Genomic DNA, 17,539 nt, shown 5'->3' on the forward strand with positions numbered 1-17,539 from the left:
GTTGGCAATTCTGTGTGGAGTTTGCATTTTCTCCCTGTGTTGACATGGGTTTCCTCCAGGTGGTTCGGTTTCCCCCACAGTCCAGACATGCGCTACTGGTGAATTGGGTAAGCTAAATTGTCCATAGTGTATGTGTGTGAATGAGTGTGAATGCATTTTTCCCAGTACTGGGTTGCAGCTGGAAGGGCATCCGCTGCTTAAAACATATGCTGGATAAGTTGGCGGTTCATTCTGCTGTGGTGACCCCAGATTAATAAAGGGACAAGTCGAAAAGAAAATGAATGAATGAGAGAATGAAAATTGTAATATTTTGGTTATTGGTTGTTATACTAATGTATTTGGTTATTAAATAATTTTAAGGAGTTTATCATATAACAATGCTAGAACAGCAAAACAGCTATTACTGTAAATGTACAATCAATTTAATAGCAAAATGCTTATAAAATGCCAATATATAGTAAATGTAGAACTTTTACAGCATGTGACGTTATACATTCATTCATTTTTGGCTGAGTCCCTTTATTAATCTGGGGTCGCCACAAGGGAATGAACCGCCAACTTATCCAGCATTTGTTTTACGCAACAGATGCCCTTCCAGCTGCAACCCATCACAGGGAATTATTGTTATACAGTGCTCAGAATATATAGGTAGACCCCTCACAAATCTCTCTTTTAAAATCATATTTTAAATAGGATGCTATACATTATTATATGTGTGCATTAGATTAGTCAGCACTGAAGCCAAATCTGGAGCTTGTCTAACAAAATAACATAAGATAACGGTCCAAAAACTAGTACACCCAAATGTATATGTTATAGTAAAATAATAATAAACGTTTAAAAAAAAAAAAGAAAAATCAAGAAGTAAAAAAAAAATAAGAAAAAAAGAAAAAAAACTGAGTTGATATTTTGTAGGTTGTAATTTTGTTCTGCAATATCTTTCTTAAATTTAATCGTATTATCTTTCAATTTCTAAATATGATTGGTGACTAAAGTATAATTTTAATAAATATATCTATTTAATAAATCCGTTTCGTTTAAATGCACCAAAATACATTTCCTATATTCACTGACAAATGGATGAAACATTCATTTTCAAAATGGGGTGTGATCAATTATGCTGAGCACTGCATATGCACTATATACTAGACATTTGCTATAATACAAAAGAAATGCATTCAGTCATATTAAAGTATTCATTATATATTTTAATGTTATAGTATTTCATGTCACAGTATACAGTTTCAACACAATAAAAATATAATAAAATAAAGTAAAACTGCCCAAAGCAAAGGTCATATTCATTCAGATGAGAAAGGACACCAGGAATTAGGAAGAGTATATTTTAACATCTCACTGTACATTCATCTCTTGTATCTACAAACAAACATACATACATACGCATACATACATTACATTGCAAGACATTTGAGTCTCATAATAACACTGGGAAGATGAACTGCTTTTTCATGTCAATCATTTGAATCTGTAAGAATGAATGGAGATAATATATCTCTTTTAATAGTTAAAAAAAGCTGCAATACATCCATCGCAAAACCATGCCAATATAACATAAAAATATATAATTCCAAGCATTCGTTTTCTGACATGCACATATATTCTGAAGCCAAGAGATGCTGGGAAGTCAAAGCCATTAGAGTACAGTACTGAAAGCATCTCTAAAATTGATACTATTGCTTCGGAAGGCAATGGCAATATGGATGGTTTCACAGAACGAACACTGTTGTAATTATGCAATCTAAAACAGCGTTGATCAACAACAAGATGTTATATTTGCTATATAGTATCCACACTTGCCAGCGCTGCACCCAGTACATCTTTGGCCTTGACACAGTTCAAGTTCTCATACGCAGAATACATACAATGTAGTGTATGAATCATATTGTGCATGACATAAAAATGTGCGCATACTGTGGTAGATGTCAGACAGCCCTTCACACCCAAATGAGGGATTTATTAAAGTAAACCTTGCTTCTTCTAAGTCAGTCAACGATCAGTTTATTGTATGCAGTGTAAAAGACAAAGAAAAGCAAACTTGGCCCATATACTGTGTTAAACACCTTTGAGCAGTCAGCCTATTTAGGACCAGCTCATATTCACATTAAAAAGGCAATTAAAAACATCTCATGTCAATCATGTCCACACTGGTACACTGACCATGATTAATTGTTTGCATCAAGTTGCTTTAGTTAAAAATATCTGATTTGGAAAGCTAGTAATTAGAATCAGTTTCTTCATAAAATAAAAACCAGATGCTTTATTAATTAAAACTGAGCAAATATCAGATCGAACATTTGTGTACACTTGACATAAGTATGATGTTAAATATAAAAAAGTCTAAGCAAAATCTTTTAGATTGCATTTACTTGAAGTGATATTCAGGAATTTTGTTAGAATTCAAAATAGCTGTTAAAAAGTCGTTGATTTTGCTGAATTAACACTGAATTAACTGATTTCACACTCAAAAAATTCCTATTTGGTGCTCAAGAAGTGTTTCTACCTAGAATCATTGATAAAAAAGTTAAGTTGCTCTATATGCACTCAGATATAAAGGTATAAAATCTGTCACTGGGGTGGTACTATTTCAAAAGGTAGACTTTTGTACCATAGAGGTGGATACTAGTACCTTTGGGTTACACTTTTGTACCTTCAAGTTAATAAAAGATACACATTTGAACTTTTGGGGTATTAAAATGTACCTTTAAGGAACTATTACACTGTAAATAATGCAGATTTCCACATAATTCATTCATGCTGACCCAACACAAATCAACTAAGTTTAGCTTAAAACTTTTAACAAATTTGTTGATTGTTCATAAATAATAAAGTTGTCCCAATGAATTTAAAAATGATACAGCTTAATAAAATGGGAATGGCTGGTGATATTAATGTCATGTTTGAGGCATATTAGTATATGTGAAGGGGCTTGTAAATAACTCATGAAAGAATAAAGTAACGTTAAAACCAAGCACATCATTGTTTTTCTTGTGAAATTCCCAATAAGTTTTATAAGGTGTATCCATATAAATGGCCCAGCCTGTATATTTTGAGTGTAGGAACAAAAATGTACCTTTTGAAAAGGTACTGCCCCAGTGACAGATTTTGTACCTTTATTTCTGAGTGTCTCTTTGTGAAAACCATGATATTTTAAGCATTAATAGAACGTTCATAAGAACAGCATTTGGAAATATGATTCGTTTTACAAATCTAAGTCCATAATATCAGTTTTGATCAATCTAATAAGTCTTTGTTGGATAAAAGTCTCACTTAAAAAAGAAAATCATACTGACTCCAAATGTTAGTGAGCTAAACCATTCTAGGATATGGCTATTGCCATGGTTTACAAACATAATGCAAAGTTCATTAGCATCTGTATGAAAAACAAACATTTGAGATCAACATAGCTTCACTGTAGAGACATTTTAAACTCTGTAAGATTAAGAGCAAGACATCATTTAAAAATGTAAGGTCTTACAAATAGTTGAAGTAGAGATCTATTAGTTTACCGGGCACCAAGAGCACTTTTGTCATAGTATCATACATTCGTTTGCTCAAAGCCAGCTTGTTAAAACATACAAAAGATAATCTAAAAAAAAGTAGAACTAAATATTTTGATACATTTTCTTGCTTGAAACTTACAACATGTAAAGCAAGACCATGTAATCAAGTTTTAAAAGAATAAATAATAATACATTTAAGTCTGGAACAAATGATCCAGTCATATTGCCTGATGGAAGCAGCAATCATTTCTTATACATTTAGCCTCTGTCAAAACTCTGTCATTCATTTTGTGAGATTCTGTCCTTTGCTAGATGAGCCTGGATGAAGCCATAAGCATGACGACCTGAAGGGATGTTTTTAAAATTCTTGAAAGAACAAAATAATAATAATAATAATTCACAACCCAAAATGCTGGCACTGAAAGAGGAAATGTAATGTTGGAAAATGCATTTCTTTGTCATGGTGAGATGACAGCAGAAATTTGAACTTCAAGATCCAGGTTAACAGCTCTTTGGAGTTTGTGCAGGTACCATGCGGTGTGGTGCAAGCTTCTTTTTTTTCCAGGCCCGCTGCTCACTTTAAAGCCATCTTGTCATGACCTTCATTATATAATGGTGTGCTTTTGGTCACATTTCCCTCCTGTCAGACTAGATCTCTGACCCAAACTTCAAGCTTTGTTTGTCTATTATTATACCAGCTGGGCTTTAGTACATCACAGCCATGGCAGTAGGGGAGGTGGATGTCCCCGACCAGTGCTTACATAACGCATCCTCAAGAAAACATGCCAGCTTCTCACAGTCTTCCTGCAAGACACAAAAGCAACACAACCGCAATCAAACACTGCAGAACTGTACAATTTATTGAAGGGACACTAAATATTCTGGCATCAAACCAACTTGAGTTTTTTGTTCTGTTGAACACACAAGAAGATATTTTGAAGAATGTTGTAAACCATTGACGATTGACATCAACATTAGAAAAAACCAATACTAAGACTGTCAACGGTTACCGGTTTACAAAATGATTCAGTATATCTTTTTAGTGTTCAACAAAACAAAGAAACTCAAACAGGTTTGGAAGAAGTGAAGGGTGAGTAAATTATGATAGAGTTTTCATTTTTGGGTGAACTATCTTTAAGACATTTGAAGTGACAGTTCATCCAAAAAAGAATATTCTGTCATCATTTACTCACCCTTAGCTTGCTACAAACCTTTATGGGTTTCTTTTCTTCTGGTAAACACCAAAGACATTTTAAAGAAAGCTGAAAACAGGCAACAATTCACTTCCATAGTATTTGTTTTTCTTACTATGGAAGTCAATTGTTACATGTTTTCAGCTTTTTTCTAAATATCTTCTTAATTATTTACCAGAATAAAGAAACTCAAAGGTTTGCAACCACTTCAGGAAGAGTAAATGGTAAGCACATTGTCTTTTCTTGTAGGCGAACTGTCCCTTTAAGACTCAACTATCTACTAACTACTATACAAGAATCAGTGATGTGACATCAAATTGAGTTGTGGCTTGCTTACTAGGGGACTAAAGGCAGAGCAGTGACAACAGAAACTTTGGGGTTTGTCAAGTCAATGTGACACCCTTATTGACATTAGTCAGCGCACATATTTTGGAATTTGTAAGGTTGGCTAAGAACTGACCAACTGTAGTCTGGTGACTGTCTGCATTAATGTAATGTAATGTGTATTTATATAGCGCATTTATTGTTTATGGCCATACACCCAAAGCAGTTCACAATCATGGGGGGGGTCACCACACACCAGCTATTGATGGAGTGGAGAGACAGTGATAGAGCCAATTCGGTGGAAGGGGATGATTGGGAGGCCATGATCGTAAGGCCGATAGAGGGACTTTGGCCCGGACACCAGGGTTACACCCCTGCTCTTTCACGAGAAGTGCCATGGGATTTTTAATGACCACAGAGAGTCAAGACCGCGGTTTAACGTCTCATCCGAAAGACGGCGCCCACTGAAAGTGTAGAGTCCCCTTCACTTTTACTGAGGCATTAGGACTCCCACAGACCACAGTTTGAGCGCCCCCTGCTGGCCTCACTAACACCCCTTCCAACAGCAACCTAGTGTTCCCAAGTGGTCTCCCATCCAGGTACTGACCAGGCTCAGCCCTGCTTAGCTTCAGTGAGTAACCGGTCTTGGGCTGCAGGGTGATATGGCTGTGGCATTAAGCTGTTTGTAAATGGCATGACCTTCAATTAAATCCTTAAACTGGATAGAGTCGTGTGATAGTGAAATGTTAACTGATGTTTACATGCATCATTTAGCAGTGAGAGCGATACACATCAGTTAATGGTACGTAAGCTTGTGACTGTTCAAAATAGTCACAAAATATATTCAAAGTTGAATAGGAGTTACAGGAAAGAAGCAATTTTCAATTATAACAAGATAATCCAGCTTTAAATCTAAAAAAAATAGTTTCTGTTTATTATAAAAACATAATATTTATGCTACTTTTCTTCAAACAACTAGGTTTAGTAATTGCGTGTCCTTTTACATATTTTAAAGATAACCATATTCAGTAAAAACACACCTTTATCCATAAATATTATATACCAATAAAGTTAAACATGCAATGTGAATTGATTCATATTTTACACAGTTCATAAAACAATTCAACTGTAAAGCTGATCTTTTATAAAAAGTACTATACAAATGAAATTGACTTGACTATTATATTCATGTATAAAACAAAAGATCTCATGCTTACCTCGCTTATGAAAGCATGGTGAACCAACTCACTAGCCAAATCTTTGGGACTGTCAGCTGGAAATAACAAACAAACACAACTTTAAATGTTCTTTCAAGATTTATATTTGACAGTCCAATTTTAATGCATTCTTGACAGATTTGCCTCATATTTAAATGTGCAGTAATTACTTGCCTAAAGTGTTTTATCAAAAAATAAACACCAAGAACATAATTGAATGTGTGAACATTGACTTACATGGCAAAACATCACAGCTAAGCTGGCGGTGAAGCCTGTCATCCATCTTTAAAAACAGAGAGAGCTAAAAAGACAGGAAAAAAGACAGATGATGCACAATGTTCACAGACTATTTACTTTTAAAGGAATGAACTCCCTAACTGCATCGGAACGGCAGAGACACTCGCTGTTTTCAAGAAACAACTAAAAACTCAACTATTTAGTCTCCACTTCACTTCCTAATCTGCAACTGCCTCTCTGTATACACCACTAACTGTACTCAAAAAAAAAATTACTAATGCTTTCCTTCTTAGACTTCACAGACCTGAAACTTGCCTATAGCACTTATTCATTGTTGCTCTTATAGTTGTGTAAATTGCTTCCTTGTCCTCATTTGTAAGTCGCTTTGGATAAAAGTGTCTGCTAAATGACTAAATGTAAATGTAAATGTAAAAGGCACCTATGATGTAAATCAACTTTTGTAAGCTGTCTGGACAGAACTTTGTGTAGGTGTTATATGTCCACAGTCATATTGGAGTGATACAAACACAAGTCCTTTTTTTTATTTTTTATTTCCTGATGTTCAAATAGGACACAAATCCTAGTGATTTCGAGGCCCACTGCAACATGACGTAGGAGTGGGGTTTTCCCCGCCTACCGAAGTGATTTACAAGACGCCATGTTTCTGTAATAACATGTAAACACATGTCCACAGAACATTTCATTGCAAATAAAGTGAGATTAAAATATCACAACTCTCTGTGGTTTTTATAAGTTCTATAATTTTAAACCATTTTTAAAACAGAGCATGTTTGTGGTAAAAAAAGTAAAATTAACATGTAATTCTTAACAGCTATAATCACCACGACCACATGGTGTCAGTAAATGCTAATATATGTGCGTGTATGGCAAACTGCATTTGTGTGTGACTCATCATTTTAAAAAGGCTTGATTAACTTCCACCACAAATACATGAAAAACGTACTTGGTATTTTTGACTAATGAGCTGTATTTCAGCTTTAATCGAGTCTGTCTCTATCACTGACTGCTGTTTATCTGATGTAATGCAGGAGAAGCAGACATGCACATGGGAATGGTGGGCAGGGAGAAGCAGCTAATTTGCATTTAAAGCCACAGGCTACAAAATAAAGCTACACTCTACTCAGACAAAATAGGCAGATTCTTTAGGCTATTATGAATTATCTTATCTTACATCTTGTAAAAGGGGTAAAAAAGGTGCCCTTTCAGCTAAACTACAAATGAGACTTACATGACTCCTTGTGCCTTCCTCAGTTGCTTCCAAATTACAGTGGATCTGGACAACCTATGCGAAAAAACAAGGATTTTACTCCTAACTGTTGTGATTCAAGTTTCACCAGGTTTTAAACATGAACAAGTCTTTTTTTTTTTTTTTTAAATGACAGAAAGTTACTTATACATGCTTTGTATTTAGAGGAATGCACTGATCACTATTTCTGGGAAATGTTTAAAGTGTCAGCTTAAACTAATCATTGTTCTTCAGATTTTAACAGACTTCTCATTGGTTTGTTAGATTAGCAAATATTTAGTATTAAAAAAACAATGTTTAAAATGAATTGCGATTCTGAGCTGTGTGAATGTACAGATCTCTTGCGGTTTTTTCTAACCTTTCTGGTTTCGGTCTCTTGTGGCTCTGGCGTTGGGGTCTTCACAGTCTCCATCTGTTCCTGTGACAGAGAAAGAGCGCGGGGGATAGGATGTGGCCGCTGGGAAGCAAAGTTCATCAGGGGATATATACCGTTCCTGTTCATGTGGGAGCAAAGGTTTTAAAATGCAGAAGCATGGAAACAAAAAGAGTCTAACTGTAAAATCAGTTGATCTTCTCCATCACTCACTTCACATCCTCAAGGAATTTGTCCAGCTCCAGAGGAGAGACGTGAGAGTATCTAAGAAAAAAAAACATGAAGGATGTCAGAGAAAAATAGGAAGCAATCAGCGGGTGAGTTTTAATCTGCACCCTTGCTCAGTAGTCAGTGCACTGATTTTGCATTGATGCCATTTTAAGTGCCATCAAATTCTTCCAGTGACCTGAAAAATCCCACAATGCACAGTGAAAATCCAGGTGCAGGCATTATGTGCCCTTAACGTAAGTTTGGAAAAGCGAAATATGAATCACATGACCAAAATCATCAAATGTAATGACATACAAGACAAGATTTTCTAAAAAGAATAAGTTATTTATTTATTTTTAACATGAACGAACACAACTAAATCTAAATCTAGCAAACATTTATAATTGTTTAATGGTTGAAATGATAATGATAATCGAATAATTGTTAAAAATAATCAAATTTTTTAGCTATAATGTACTAATAAAACTTTAATATACGAGCAATTCCAGCATTATGGATGTGACATTTACAGTACAAACATAAATTCACAGAGAAAGTATTCGGTAACAATATATTGAATTATATTATATTTTCCAAAACAGCTCAAAGTTATCAGAAAAATATTAATTTGTAAACATTTTTAAAATTTAAATGAGGAAAATAAACATGCATTATGGTTGTGACCAAAATAAGTATGTAAGTTTGCAATATACAACATACTTTGTAGAAATTAAATTAAACTGCACAACCAAAAAAACAATAATGCTAATCAAAAGGACAACAGTTGCCTCACTATAGAACAAACACGATTGATTCTATTTTATGTTACATTAATGATGAAAAAACATTGTTATGGATGCGATATCTCTCCGTTCTGGATGTGACAGGTGTAAAATCGCCACTTGTGTGAATGGTAAATCAAATATAATTGTTTGAAAACATTGACAGAGGCATTTTTGTGAAAGAGTTTTGGTATTTTGGTGAAAACATTTTTTTTTTATGGCAAGTTTGTCATTTGTATGGAATTGCTCATATATGAATACCATTAATTCTGCTGTTGTTCACAATCTCCATTTTTGATGATGCATGATGAGGACGTTCTCAGCGTGTCCCAATGGGTAGTGAACCAAGCTCATCCCTGTCCTTACTAGAACCCAAATTCATGCACGTGACCTACTGATTAAGAACCTTGAAATCTATGGTTGCTGATTGAGACGCAGCAAGATTTAGTTTGAGAAACTTACTTTAGATGAACTCCAGGTCGATTGCGATGATTAATCTCTGCCATGATGCCATTGGGGTCATAAGATTTTGTCTTCTCTTCCACGCAGTTCTCAGGGAGAAGATCTGAAAAACACATAAAATATAAATTCAACTGAAGAAATTTTGCTACATGTAAAAGTGTGTGTGACAAATAAAGGCTTCATCAACATCAAATATCAAACTACACATTGGTTTTTGCATTAATGGGTCAGGCTTAACAGTTCTGCTTTGTCGAAGAACAAAATTAAAGGAATGCTATGAGGGAAATAGCCTATAAGTTTAAACAAGAGTGTTTTCCTATGTCCACTTACACTGGTTATTGATAAAGCAGTGCGCAGCAAGCAGCTTTAAGGAGTGCACCTCAAATAACACCCGGTGGAAGAGCAGATCGTGAGCGGTAGGCCGTGATTTGGCTTCTGTGCGTACACATGACTGAATAAATTCCTGTCAGTGTAAAGAGACAAGAGTGTTAGATTAAATAATTCAGCAGAGTATTAATTATAAACGTGCTTTAAGTGTTTTACCCTCATTAGAGGGTCTTCAAGTGACTGTCCAGCATAATCAATGGCCTCTTTCGCAACAGCAGTGTCTCCATTGGCCTGGATTTCCAACACTGCCATCTAAAGGTAAAGGAGAAACATGAAATGAAAATGCCATGCTGTTAAATGTTGATATGTTGGAATTGATACATTTGCTTTTTTTTAGATTATTCAATTAGTTTACAAACCTCCAAGCCACAGATACCGAATGAAAATATATCAATTGCGTAGTTATCTTCAGCAACTGGAAAAAGAGAGAGAAAACGAAAGAGACGGTAATGTCATTAAACTTTTTCTAGACTATCAGACCACAAATATACATGTATATGGGTCAAAGACTAGACTTACTATTTTGTTGTTTGCATCAAACACAATTAGCAAAATTGAAGAAAAAAAAATAATGATACATTTTAAAAATGAAAATATTAAAATATGGGAAAAATAATGATTCATTCAGTAAAAACAAACTATATAATCTGAAACAATATACTTTTTTATAGTATATTTTATATATAGTTGTATTTACTATCTATCTATCTATCTATCTATCTATCTATCTATATATATATATATATATATATATATATATATATATATATATATATATATATATATATATATATAAAGCAAGAAATTAAAATAAAATGAACTATGCCATATTTATTCAATTGGTTAAAGCTAATTGGTTTGAATGATAGAAGCAAAGGTATAAATATTTAACATGGTGCTTATATATAGATTCACATGTAGTCAGAATTATTAGCCCTCATTTGAATTTATTTTCTTTTTTAAATATTTCCCAAATGATGTTTAACAGAGCAAGGAAATTTTCACAGTATGTCTGATAATATTTTTTTCTTCAGGAAAATTTATTTTATTTCGGCTAGAAGGAAAGCAGTTTTTAATTTTTAATAAACATTTTAAGTTAAAAATTATTAGCTCCTTTAGGCTATATTTTTTATTCGATAGTCTTCAGAACAAACCCTCGTTATACAATAACTTGTCAAATTACCCTAACCTTCCTAGTTAACCTATTGTCTAACCTGTATGTAAGTGTCTTGAACAATATCTAGTCAAATGTTATTTACTGTCATCATGGCAAAGATAAAATAAATCAGTTATTAGAAATGAGTTATTAAAACTATTATGATTAGAAATGTGTTGAAAAAAAATCTCTCTGTTAAAAATTTATTTGGGGAAAAATAAACAGGAGGGCAAATAATTCTGACTTCAACTGTAAAAAGACAATATTTGAGACTTGTACTATGTATAAAATTATGTATAAGACTTAGATCATAAAAATGATCAATATACTTTTGTCCAGAAATAATAACATTTAACAGCTCCTATTCCACTGTACAAAAGGCAGTATTATACCTTTACTGTATTTATGCTTGAAAACCTCCTTCTGAATAAAACTGTTACAGACATCAGATACTCACTGCCATACTCTGGTGCAAAGAAATGCTGGTTCCGCACTTCATCTCGATGCTGATGCACATTCCCATGAATCGCCTCAGCAAATACTGAAGGAAAGGCAAAAAACACAACATTTACACTCTATTTATAACATTAAGTGGCTAAAAGAATTATGGCCAGTAAACATACATAAATAAGATCTCCAGCACATGGGTAGGAGTCCAACATAAATAGTCTGAAGGGGGAATTGGGCTTATTTTCTTTATTTATGTCTTGGACTGTAAAGGCTGACAAGAAACTCTACAGTACATTACATAACCGCCATGATTCTGAGCCAAAATATGCAAAGCATTGTGTAAGGAAGGAAGGAAAAGAAACAGTCTAAGTCCAGTCTGTGTTTTCTGAACAGATAACCACATTCCTGTGCACATGGCATATAGAGCTGGAAATGGACTCACCGTTAACAAACAGCCTGTGCCACACTGTAAACGAAACAAATTGTATAAATGTCTACTTGAAGCAAATAATAAATGTCAGAAATGTTCAGAAGTGAAATGATTAAGTTAAAGCCTAAAAGGAAAGATTAAAAGACCACTGTCATACCTGAACCAATCTTTATGAGGCCGTTGTGCTGGATAAAGATGGTGTCACAGGTCAGGTTCCCATGGATGATGGGAGGATCACATGAGTGTAAATAACTAAAGAGAAATGAAACATTTTTTCCATACAAATAAACTTTTAATTAACAATAACATAAAATATGTTTGTGTTTCTATTTAAAATAGCAAATTTTAATAATAAAAGAAAAAAGTTTGGTAATACTTTATTTTGATGGTCCCTATTGCACATTTTGTTGACTAGAAGTTGCATTGCAACTACAAACCAATTAATTTTCATTTGATTAATAGGACTGTCTGCTTAATATCTGCCCCTTCAACAGACATTTAACTGACTATAGGAAACTCAAGTACATGTTAAACTTACACTAACCCCAACCTAACAGTCTACTTATAATCTAATGAGAATTAGTAGGCATGTAGATGCAATGTAACTTAAATTCAACAAAATGCATTAAAGGGACCATCAAAATAAGGTGATATCAAATCGGAAATGCAGCATATACACACACACAGACACACAAACAAACACAATTTATAGCTATGTGTTGGAGTAAAAATTGAAATGTTTTCTGTTTTTGAATAAAATAACAAAAAATGGGTCTTTTTATCATGTTTATGAAATCAAGGCACCTTGAACACAAAACCATTTTTCAACATTAACAGAGTTCAATAAGAGAAATCAATATTAGGTGAAATAGCCCTGATCACAACAAATAATAAAATATTTATTATTTATTTTTTTTGCTGTAAATGGCAATATTTTATTTGAAATTTGGAAAAAAATACGTTAAAAGCCAGACTTTATAGAATAAAACAAAACTAACATTTTACTCAAACCCATACCTAATATCCAGAGAATGTTCAAGTGGTCTCTTAGTTTTTTCTATAGCCATATCCACTACTGGTCAAAAGTTTGGGATCAGTACTAATTTTAAATGTTTTCAAATAAGCTTATCCTATTTACCAAGGCTGCATTAATTTAATCAAAAATACAGTAAAAATTGTGAAATATTATTGCACTATAAAATACCTGTTCAAATTTAGTTTATAATTTTATTTAATAATTTATTCCATTGATTTTAAAGATGAAATTTTAGCTTCATTACTCAGCTTTAGCTTCAGAGTCACATGATGGTTTAGAAATAACCCTATTATTAATTTTTATTAATGTAATAGTAATAAAAGCAATTATGACTGGAGTAATGATTTCATTTGAAACGACATACAATAAGAAATAAATAAATATTTAATAAATAAGTATTTGACAATGTAACATTTTTTTAAACATTTAATAAAAGCCGCCTTGAGGAACAGAATAATTTGATTAAAATTGCTAAATAAAAATAATAATAATAATTTAAAAAAACGGACTCCAAACTTTTGACTGGTAGTGTACATCAAATATGGGTTTAAATTTGTCATTTAGATTTTCCCTCAAGAAAATGTCAATTAGTCAGAATTATTTTGTTCTATTGTGATTCAAAATCAGGGTCATTCACCAAATACTGTTTTCTTAACTCTCAAAATAAATATAAATATAAGTATAAATGATTTACACACATTTAATTTATTAAAGTACTAATAAAGCGGATAAATAAAGCGTCCATTTTTTCCTATTTCACCCGACCAAACTCTCCCCTCATCTGTCATTGGCTAAATAAACAAACATCCCATCCTCAAACTAACTCCATTGGTTGATTCAACGTTGCTAAACAAAGCAATGTTTTGAAAGCCCCATACAGAGCCACAGTGTTTACACTTTTAGGGAAATCAAGCAACAAACGGCTGACTTAGGAAAACATTTTACTTAGTCTTTAAAAAGCACATTTGCAGACATTTTATTATTACCTGAGGGCAGAGAGTATCTGCGTGCACCACCGCTTCCAAGCCTAAAACACACAGAAAGCGTCAGATTTTGTTATATTTCTACCAGAAGGTGGTGTTGTCCTCCAGCTTTCCAGCAGTAGACCATTTACTTTCAGACACTGATGCAACATCTCACCTTTACATTCATAGTTTTATGGTTCTTCTTGGTCTTCTTCAGAAACTGCTTGAGACTTCCAGATGACATATATTCTGTGATAAAAATCACCTGTGTGGCGTGAAATGAAAGAAAGCATGAATGCCTGAATTCAGGGCAAAGTTCACGCAGATGTTTGACTCTGTCAGGTGTGTTTCGAGTCTCACCCTCGCTCTGCTTTCCCTCATATCCAGCCAATACTTGTGAAACTTCACAATGTTGGGATGCTCCACCTGCATCAGGTTCTCAAACATCTCTCTTATCCGCTCCTGAGTAACACAAAGCATGTCAACACTTAGGTTTTACATTTCAAGCGTTGGTTCTGTCACCATACCAGTGTGATGACGCTACGATACAGTAACATTTCACAGATGTTCTGTGGTGCAGCATGCTTAGTATCCCACCCACAATATTGATGTTGGAAAACAAGCATGGCTGTACCTCAAAGGACTTGAAAACCTTCTTGTCTGAAAACTGTACTTCGTTCCACACCACCTCCACCCCCTCTTCGGTGTCCATAGCCAAGTACGCACTCTCGATGCCTGGGACATTTCCCTGACTGACCTAAAAAAAAAGGAACAGAGGGTGGAAAAGGAGGTTTAGTGCTTAAAATTCTGCCAAGTTCATACAAAGTACCATTTAGCTAGTGATATCTGCAATATTTACTTCATGTTGCGCAACGTTCTACAGTGTTTGCAAATGTGATATTTTAGAATCAGCTTCTTGGTATTCAATGAGTATTTCTGTGAAGACGAAGAAGAAGCACACGCCTCCTTCTCCACCCCCTCATGGCTCTGCAAATCTCCCATGGTGCAAGTTGTGGTTTTCTGCGCAAGAATGACAGCACAGATACATTCAACGGCCTGTAAATTCTTGTTCGTTTTTGTCTTTGCAATGCTGTAAATTAACCTTATGACAGAAAAGGTACATTGATGTTTGCTTGCTGAACACTGCTAGTCTACATGCTTTTTTTTTTTTTTTTAGGACAGAACCAGCGCTTTTATTATCACATCTGTCTGGAGGAAAACAAAGTGATTAGATTTTTCTATTTTTAAAGGCTGAATTTGCCCCTTCCTGCTGACGGGTCAGCTCAAACTATGTGTTTTAGAAGCAGACACTGCATGATCCAGTCAAGCTGAGATGCAGCTGTCCTCTAAAAGGACTTGGATGGATTTAACTGGGTCTTACACTGAAAAAAACACATGACTTCAAAATGATAATGGTGTTTGGTAAGCTTCGACAAAGAGCTTTATATATCAGGCCATTCTGCTACTGTAAGTGTAGAATAAGACAGATGTGTTGGAGTTATTATGATATTTACTGTACTAAACAGAATTAATAGCAGTTCAAGCACAAATAAATGATCCAGTTACTATGACCATTTATGTGAAGCTGCTTTGACACAATCTACATTGTAAAAGCGCTATACAAATAAAGCTGAATTGAAATGTGTATTGCTGATTACAACATCTTAAATAGGAGCACTTTATTTCAGAGATGCATTATTTAAGAGAAATAAATGTGATTACAATATGAAAACAGGTAAGTTAAATTAAATATTTTTGAATGGGGAAATTTTATAGTATATATTAAGTAAAAATTACAAGTAGAAACAAATGTACAGTACAAAACAAGCACAAATGAAATAGACAGTGCTTTATGTTTTCTTTGTCTGCGAAGTCTAACAGTATTTGGGTACAGAATATGAAGTGTGCGTGAGCCTGAGTGAAGGACTGACTGGAGCGCTTGAGGTTATATCAGGTCAGCAATTTCAAGGTAACCTTTTACCAGAGATTTATAATAACCGTTTCAAACTGTAAATGTGAGTACAGAATAAATCTGTGTACAATCTACCAGCCTCCCCCAGGTCCTAATGCATGCCTGGTAACATAACTGATACACATGGGGGCGTTGTAAACTTTAGACTTGGCAAATGAAAGAAAAATACACAAATAAAAAGAGGTTGTCATAAAGTGCTCAGTCATGCTTCAGAATAAATGAAAAAAATAATGACTTATTGACTAATATGAATCATATGGAGGTGAATTCAGTATCTGCTCTGTTTGGGCCCATTTCCACTGAGTGGTACGGTACATTAGTATGCTTTAATGACCGTTTCAACTCTCAAAAGGTACCTAAAAGCGAACCGTACTGTACCACTTTTTAGGGACCCTTTCGGAAGGGTAGCTAGCACCAACAACAACAAAAGTACCAAAAGGCGGATTAAGACGCGCAGCTGATTGCTATTGGTTTAAAGAGATATGTCCCTAGCTCGTGGACAAGCCAGGAAAATAAAAACAAAGGAAGCCATATATTTTAAATACATAGCCGAGACATTACACTGTAATACTACATATATATAATAACGACCCATGGTGGACCCGAGCTTACACTACTTTTGTCGTCGTCTTGATGAACAGCCACAAAGCCAAGAAGAGCAGAATCTGCCCTGTGCCCTGTAGTTGTTTACAAGGCCGTCTAAAGCATGAAGAGTTTCGCTTTCTCTATTGAGCTCACCGCGCATCTATATTTGAAATAACAAACTTCTTGAGCTGATAACAATAACATACGCATAATTATTGAAGTGCTTCTGACATACGATCCTTTCAGAAACAATCAATCTCGAAAATGACGAGCAAAAAAAAGGAGAAGCCCGACAAAACAAAGCAGCAAATGATTTTTTTCAGTAGCATAAAACATTGGTACCCTTTTGGCAGTGGAAACGCAAGCCTAATAAAGGTGACCCGTACCATACCATTAGTCTTTTTTCTTCACAATATCGCTCCCAATGCCTGTCCCATGAGACATTTATTGAGGGGCTGCAGTGTTACACTAATACAAATGAAAAAAATACAATTTAGTTCCATCTCGAAAACAAAGCATCAATTGGGGTCATAAAATCACAAGTCTGATTTTAATTTGTTGTGAGAAGCGAACACTTATGAGGGATAAAAATATCAAACTTGACTCTATAGTATAACCTGTGAATTAAAAACACTCAAACAGAAATATATTGGCAAACAACAAAAACATAAGTCAAGGAACTTGAAAAGTAGGGGGAAATAAAAAAAATAAATAAATAAAGTACTTTGAGTGCACTGGACTTATGATGTTGTTGTTTATCTTCATAAATCCCTCGATCATAGAGTGCCGACATATTAATTACCCCTGAAACACTTTGTTTGATTTTAGGAATACATTGGCATCAGCTCAGCCGAAAGGAGTTTGAAAATATTGTTTATATCAAAGTCAAACATATATTCTTCCCCCAAAAAATCATTTATTATAACCATTGTTGTTGATTTTCAGGAAGACCAACCCTTTCAAAAAACTATA

General features: G+C 34.2%; 2 protein-coding genes across 4 annotated transcripts in view; one reads left to right on the plus strand and one right to left on the minus strand.

Annotated features, from left to right (window-relative positions):
• Positions 1 to 17,539, plus strand: part of ccr9a (chemokine (C-C motif) receptor 9a) — a 164,256-nt gene that overhangs the window by 37,085 nt on the left and 109,632 nt on the right. The window lies entirely within an intron of this gene.
• Positions 1,188 to 17,539, minus strand: part of nrbp2a (nuclear receptor binding protein 2a) — a 65,264-nt gene continuing 48,912 nt past the window's right edge. The window contains exons 2-19 of one of the 3 annotated variants that reach the window (XR_012392719.1): positions 14,645 to 14,767; positions 14,371 to 14,472; positions 14,186 to 14,275; positions 14,032 to 14,072; positions 12,167 to 12,261; positions 12,022 to 12,045; positions 11,587 to 11,670; positions 10,333 to 10,388; positions 10,130 to 10,225; positions 9,917 to 10,049; positions 9,587 to 9,689; positions 8,346 to 8,396; positions 8,118 to 8,253; positions 7,742 to 7,795; positions 6,493 to 6,556; positions 6,256 to 6,311; positions 3,130 to 4,325; positions 1,188 to 2,583 (exon numbers count right to left, since the gene is read on the minus strand). Coding sequence is in view for 2 of the 3 variants with exons in the window: in XM_001920637.7 (XP_001920672.2) it covers positions 4,227 to 4,325; positions 6,256 to 6,311; positions 6,493 to 6,556; positions 7,742 to 7,795; positions 8,118 to 8,253; positions 8,346 to 8,396; positions 9,587 to 9,689; positions 9,917 to 10,049; positions 10,130 to 10,225; positions 10,333 to 10,388; positions 11,587 to 11,670; positions 12,022 to 12,045; positions 12,167 to 12,261; positions 14,032 to 14,072; positions 14,186 to 14,275; positions 14,371 to 14,472; positions 14,645 to 14,767 (1,407 nt within the window). In the remaining variant the exon portion in view is untranslated. Of the gene's footprint in view, positions 4,326 to 6,255; positions 6,312 to 6,492; positions 6,557 to 7,741; positions 7,796 to 8,117; positions 8,254 to 8,345; positions 8,397 to 9,586; positions 9,690 to 9,916; positions 10,050 to 10,129; positions 10,226 to 10,332; positions 10,389 to 11,586; positions 11,671 to 12,021; positions 12,046 to 12,166; positions 12,262 to 14,031; positions 14,073 to 14,185; positions 14,276 to 14,370; positions 14,473 to 14,644; positions 14,768 to 17,539 lie in introns of all 3 variants that reach the window. The other 2 variants (XM_021467601.2, XM_001920637.7) reach the window with 2 other exon arrangements.

The sequence above is a fragment of the Danio rerio genome, chromosome 2 (genome assembly GCF_049306965.1).
Source record: "Danio rerio strain Tuebingen ecotype United States chromosome 2, GRCz12tu, whole genome shotgun sequence".
Classification (NCBI taxonomy): Eukaryota; Metazoa; Chordata; class Actinopteri; order Cypriniformes; family Danionidae; genus Danio; species Danio rerio.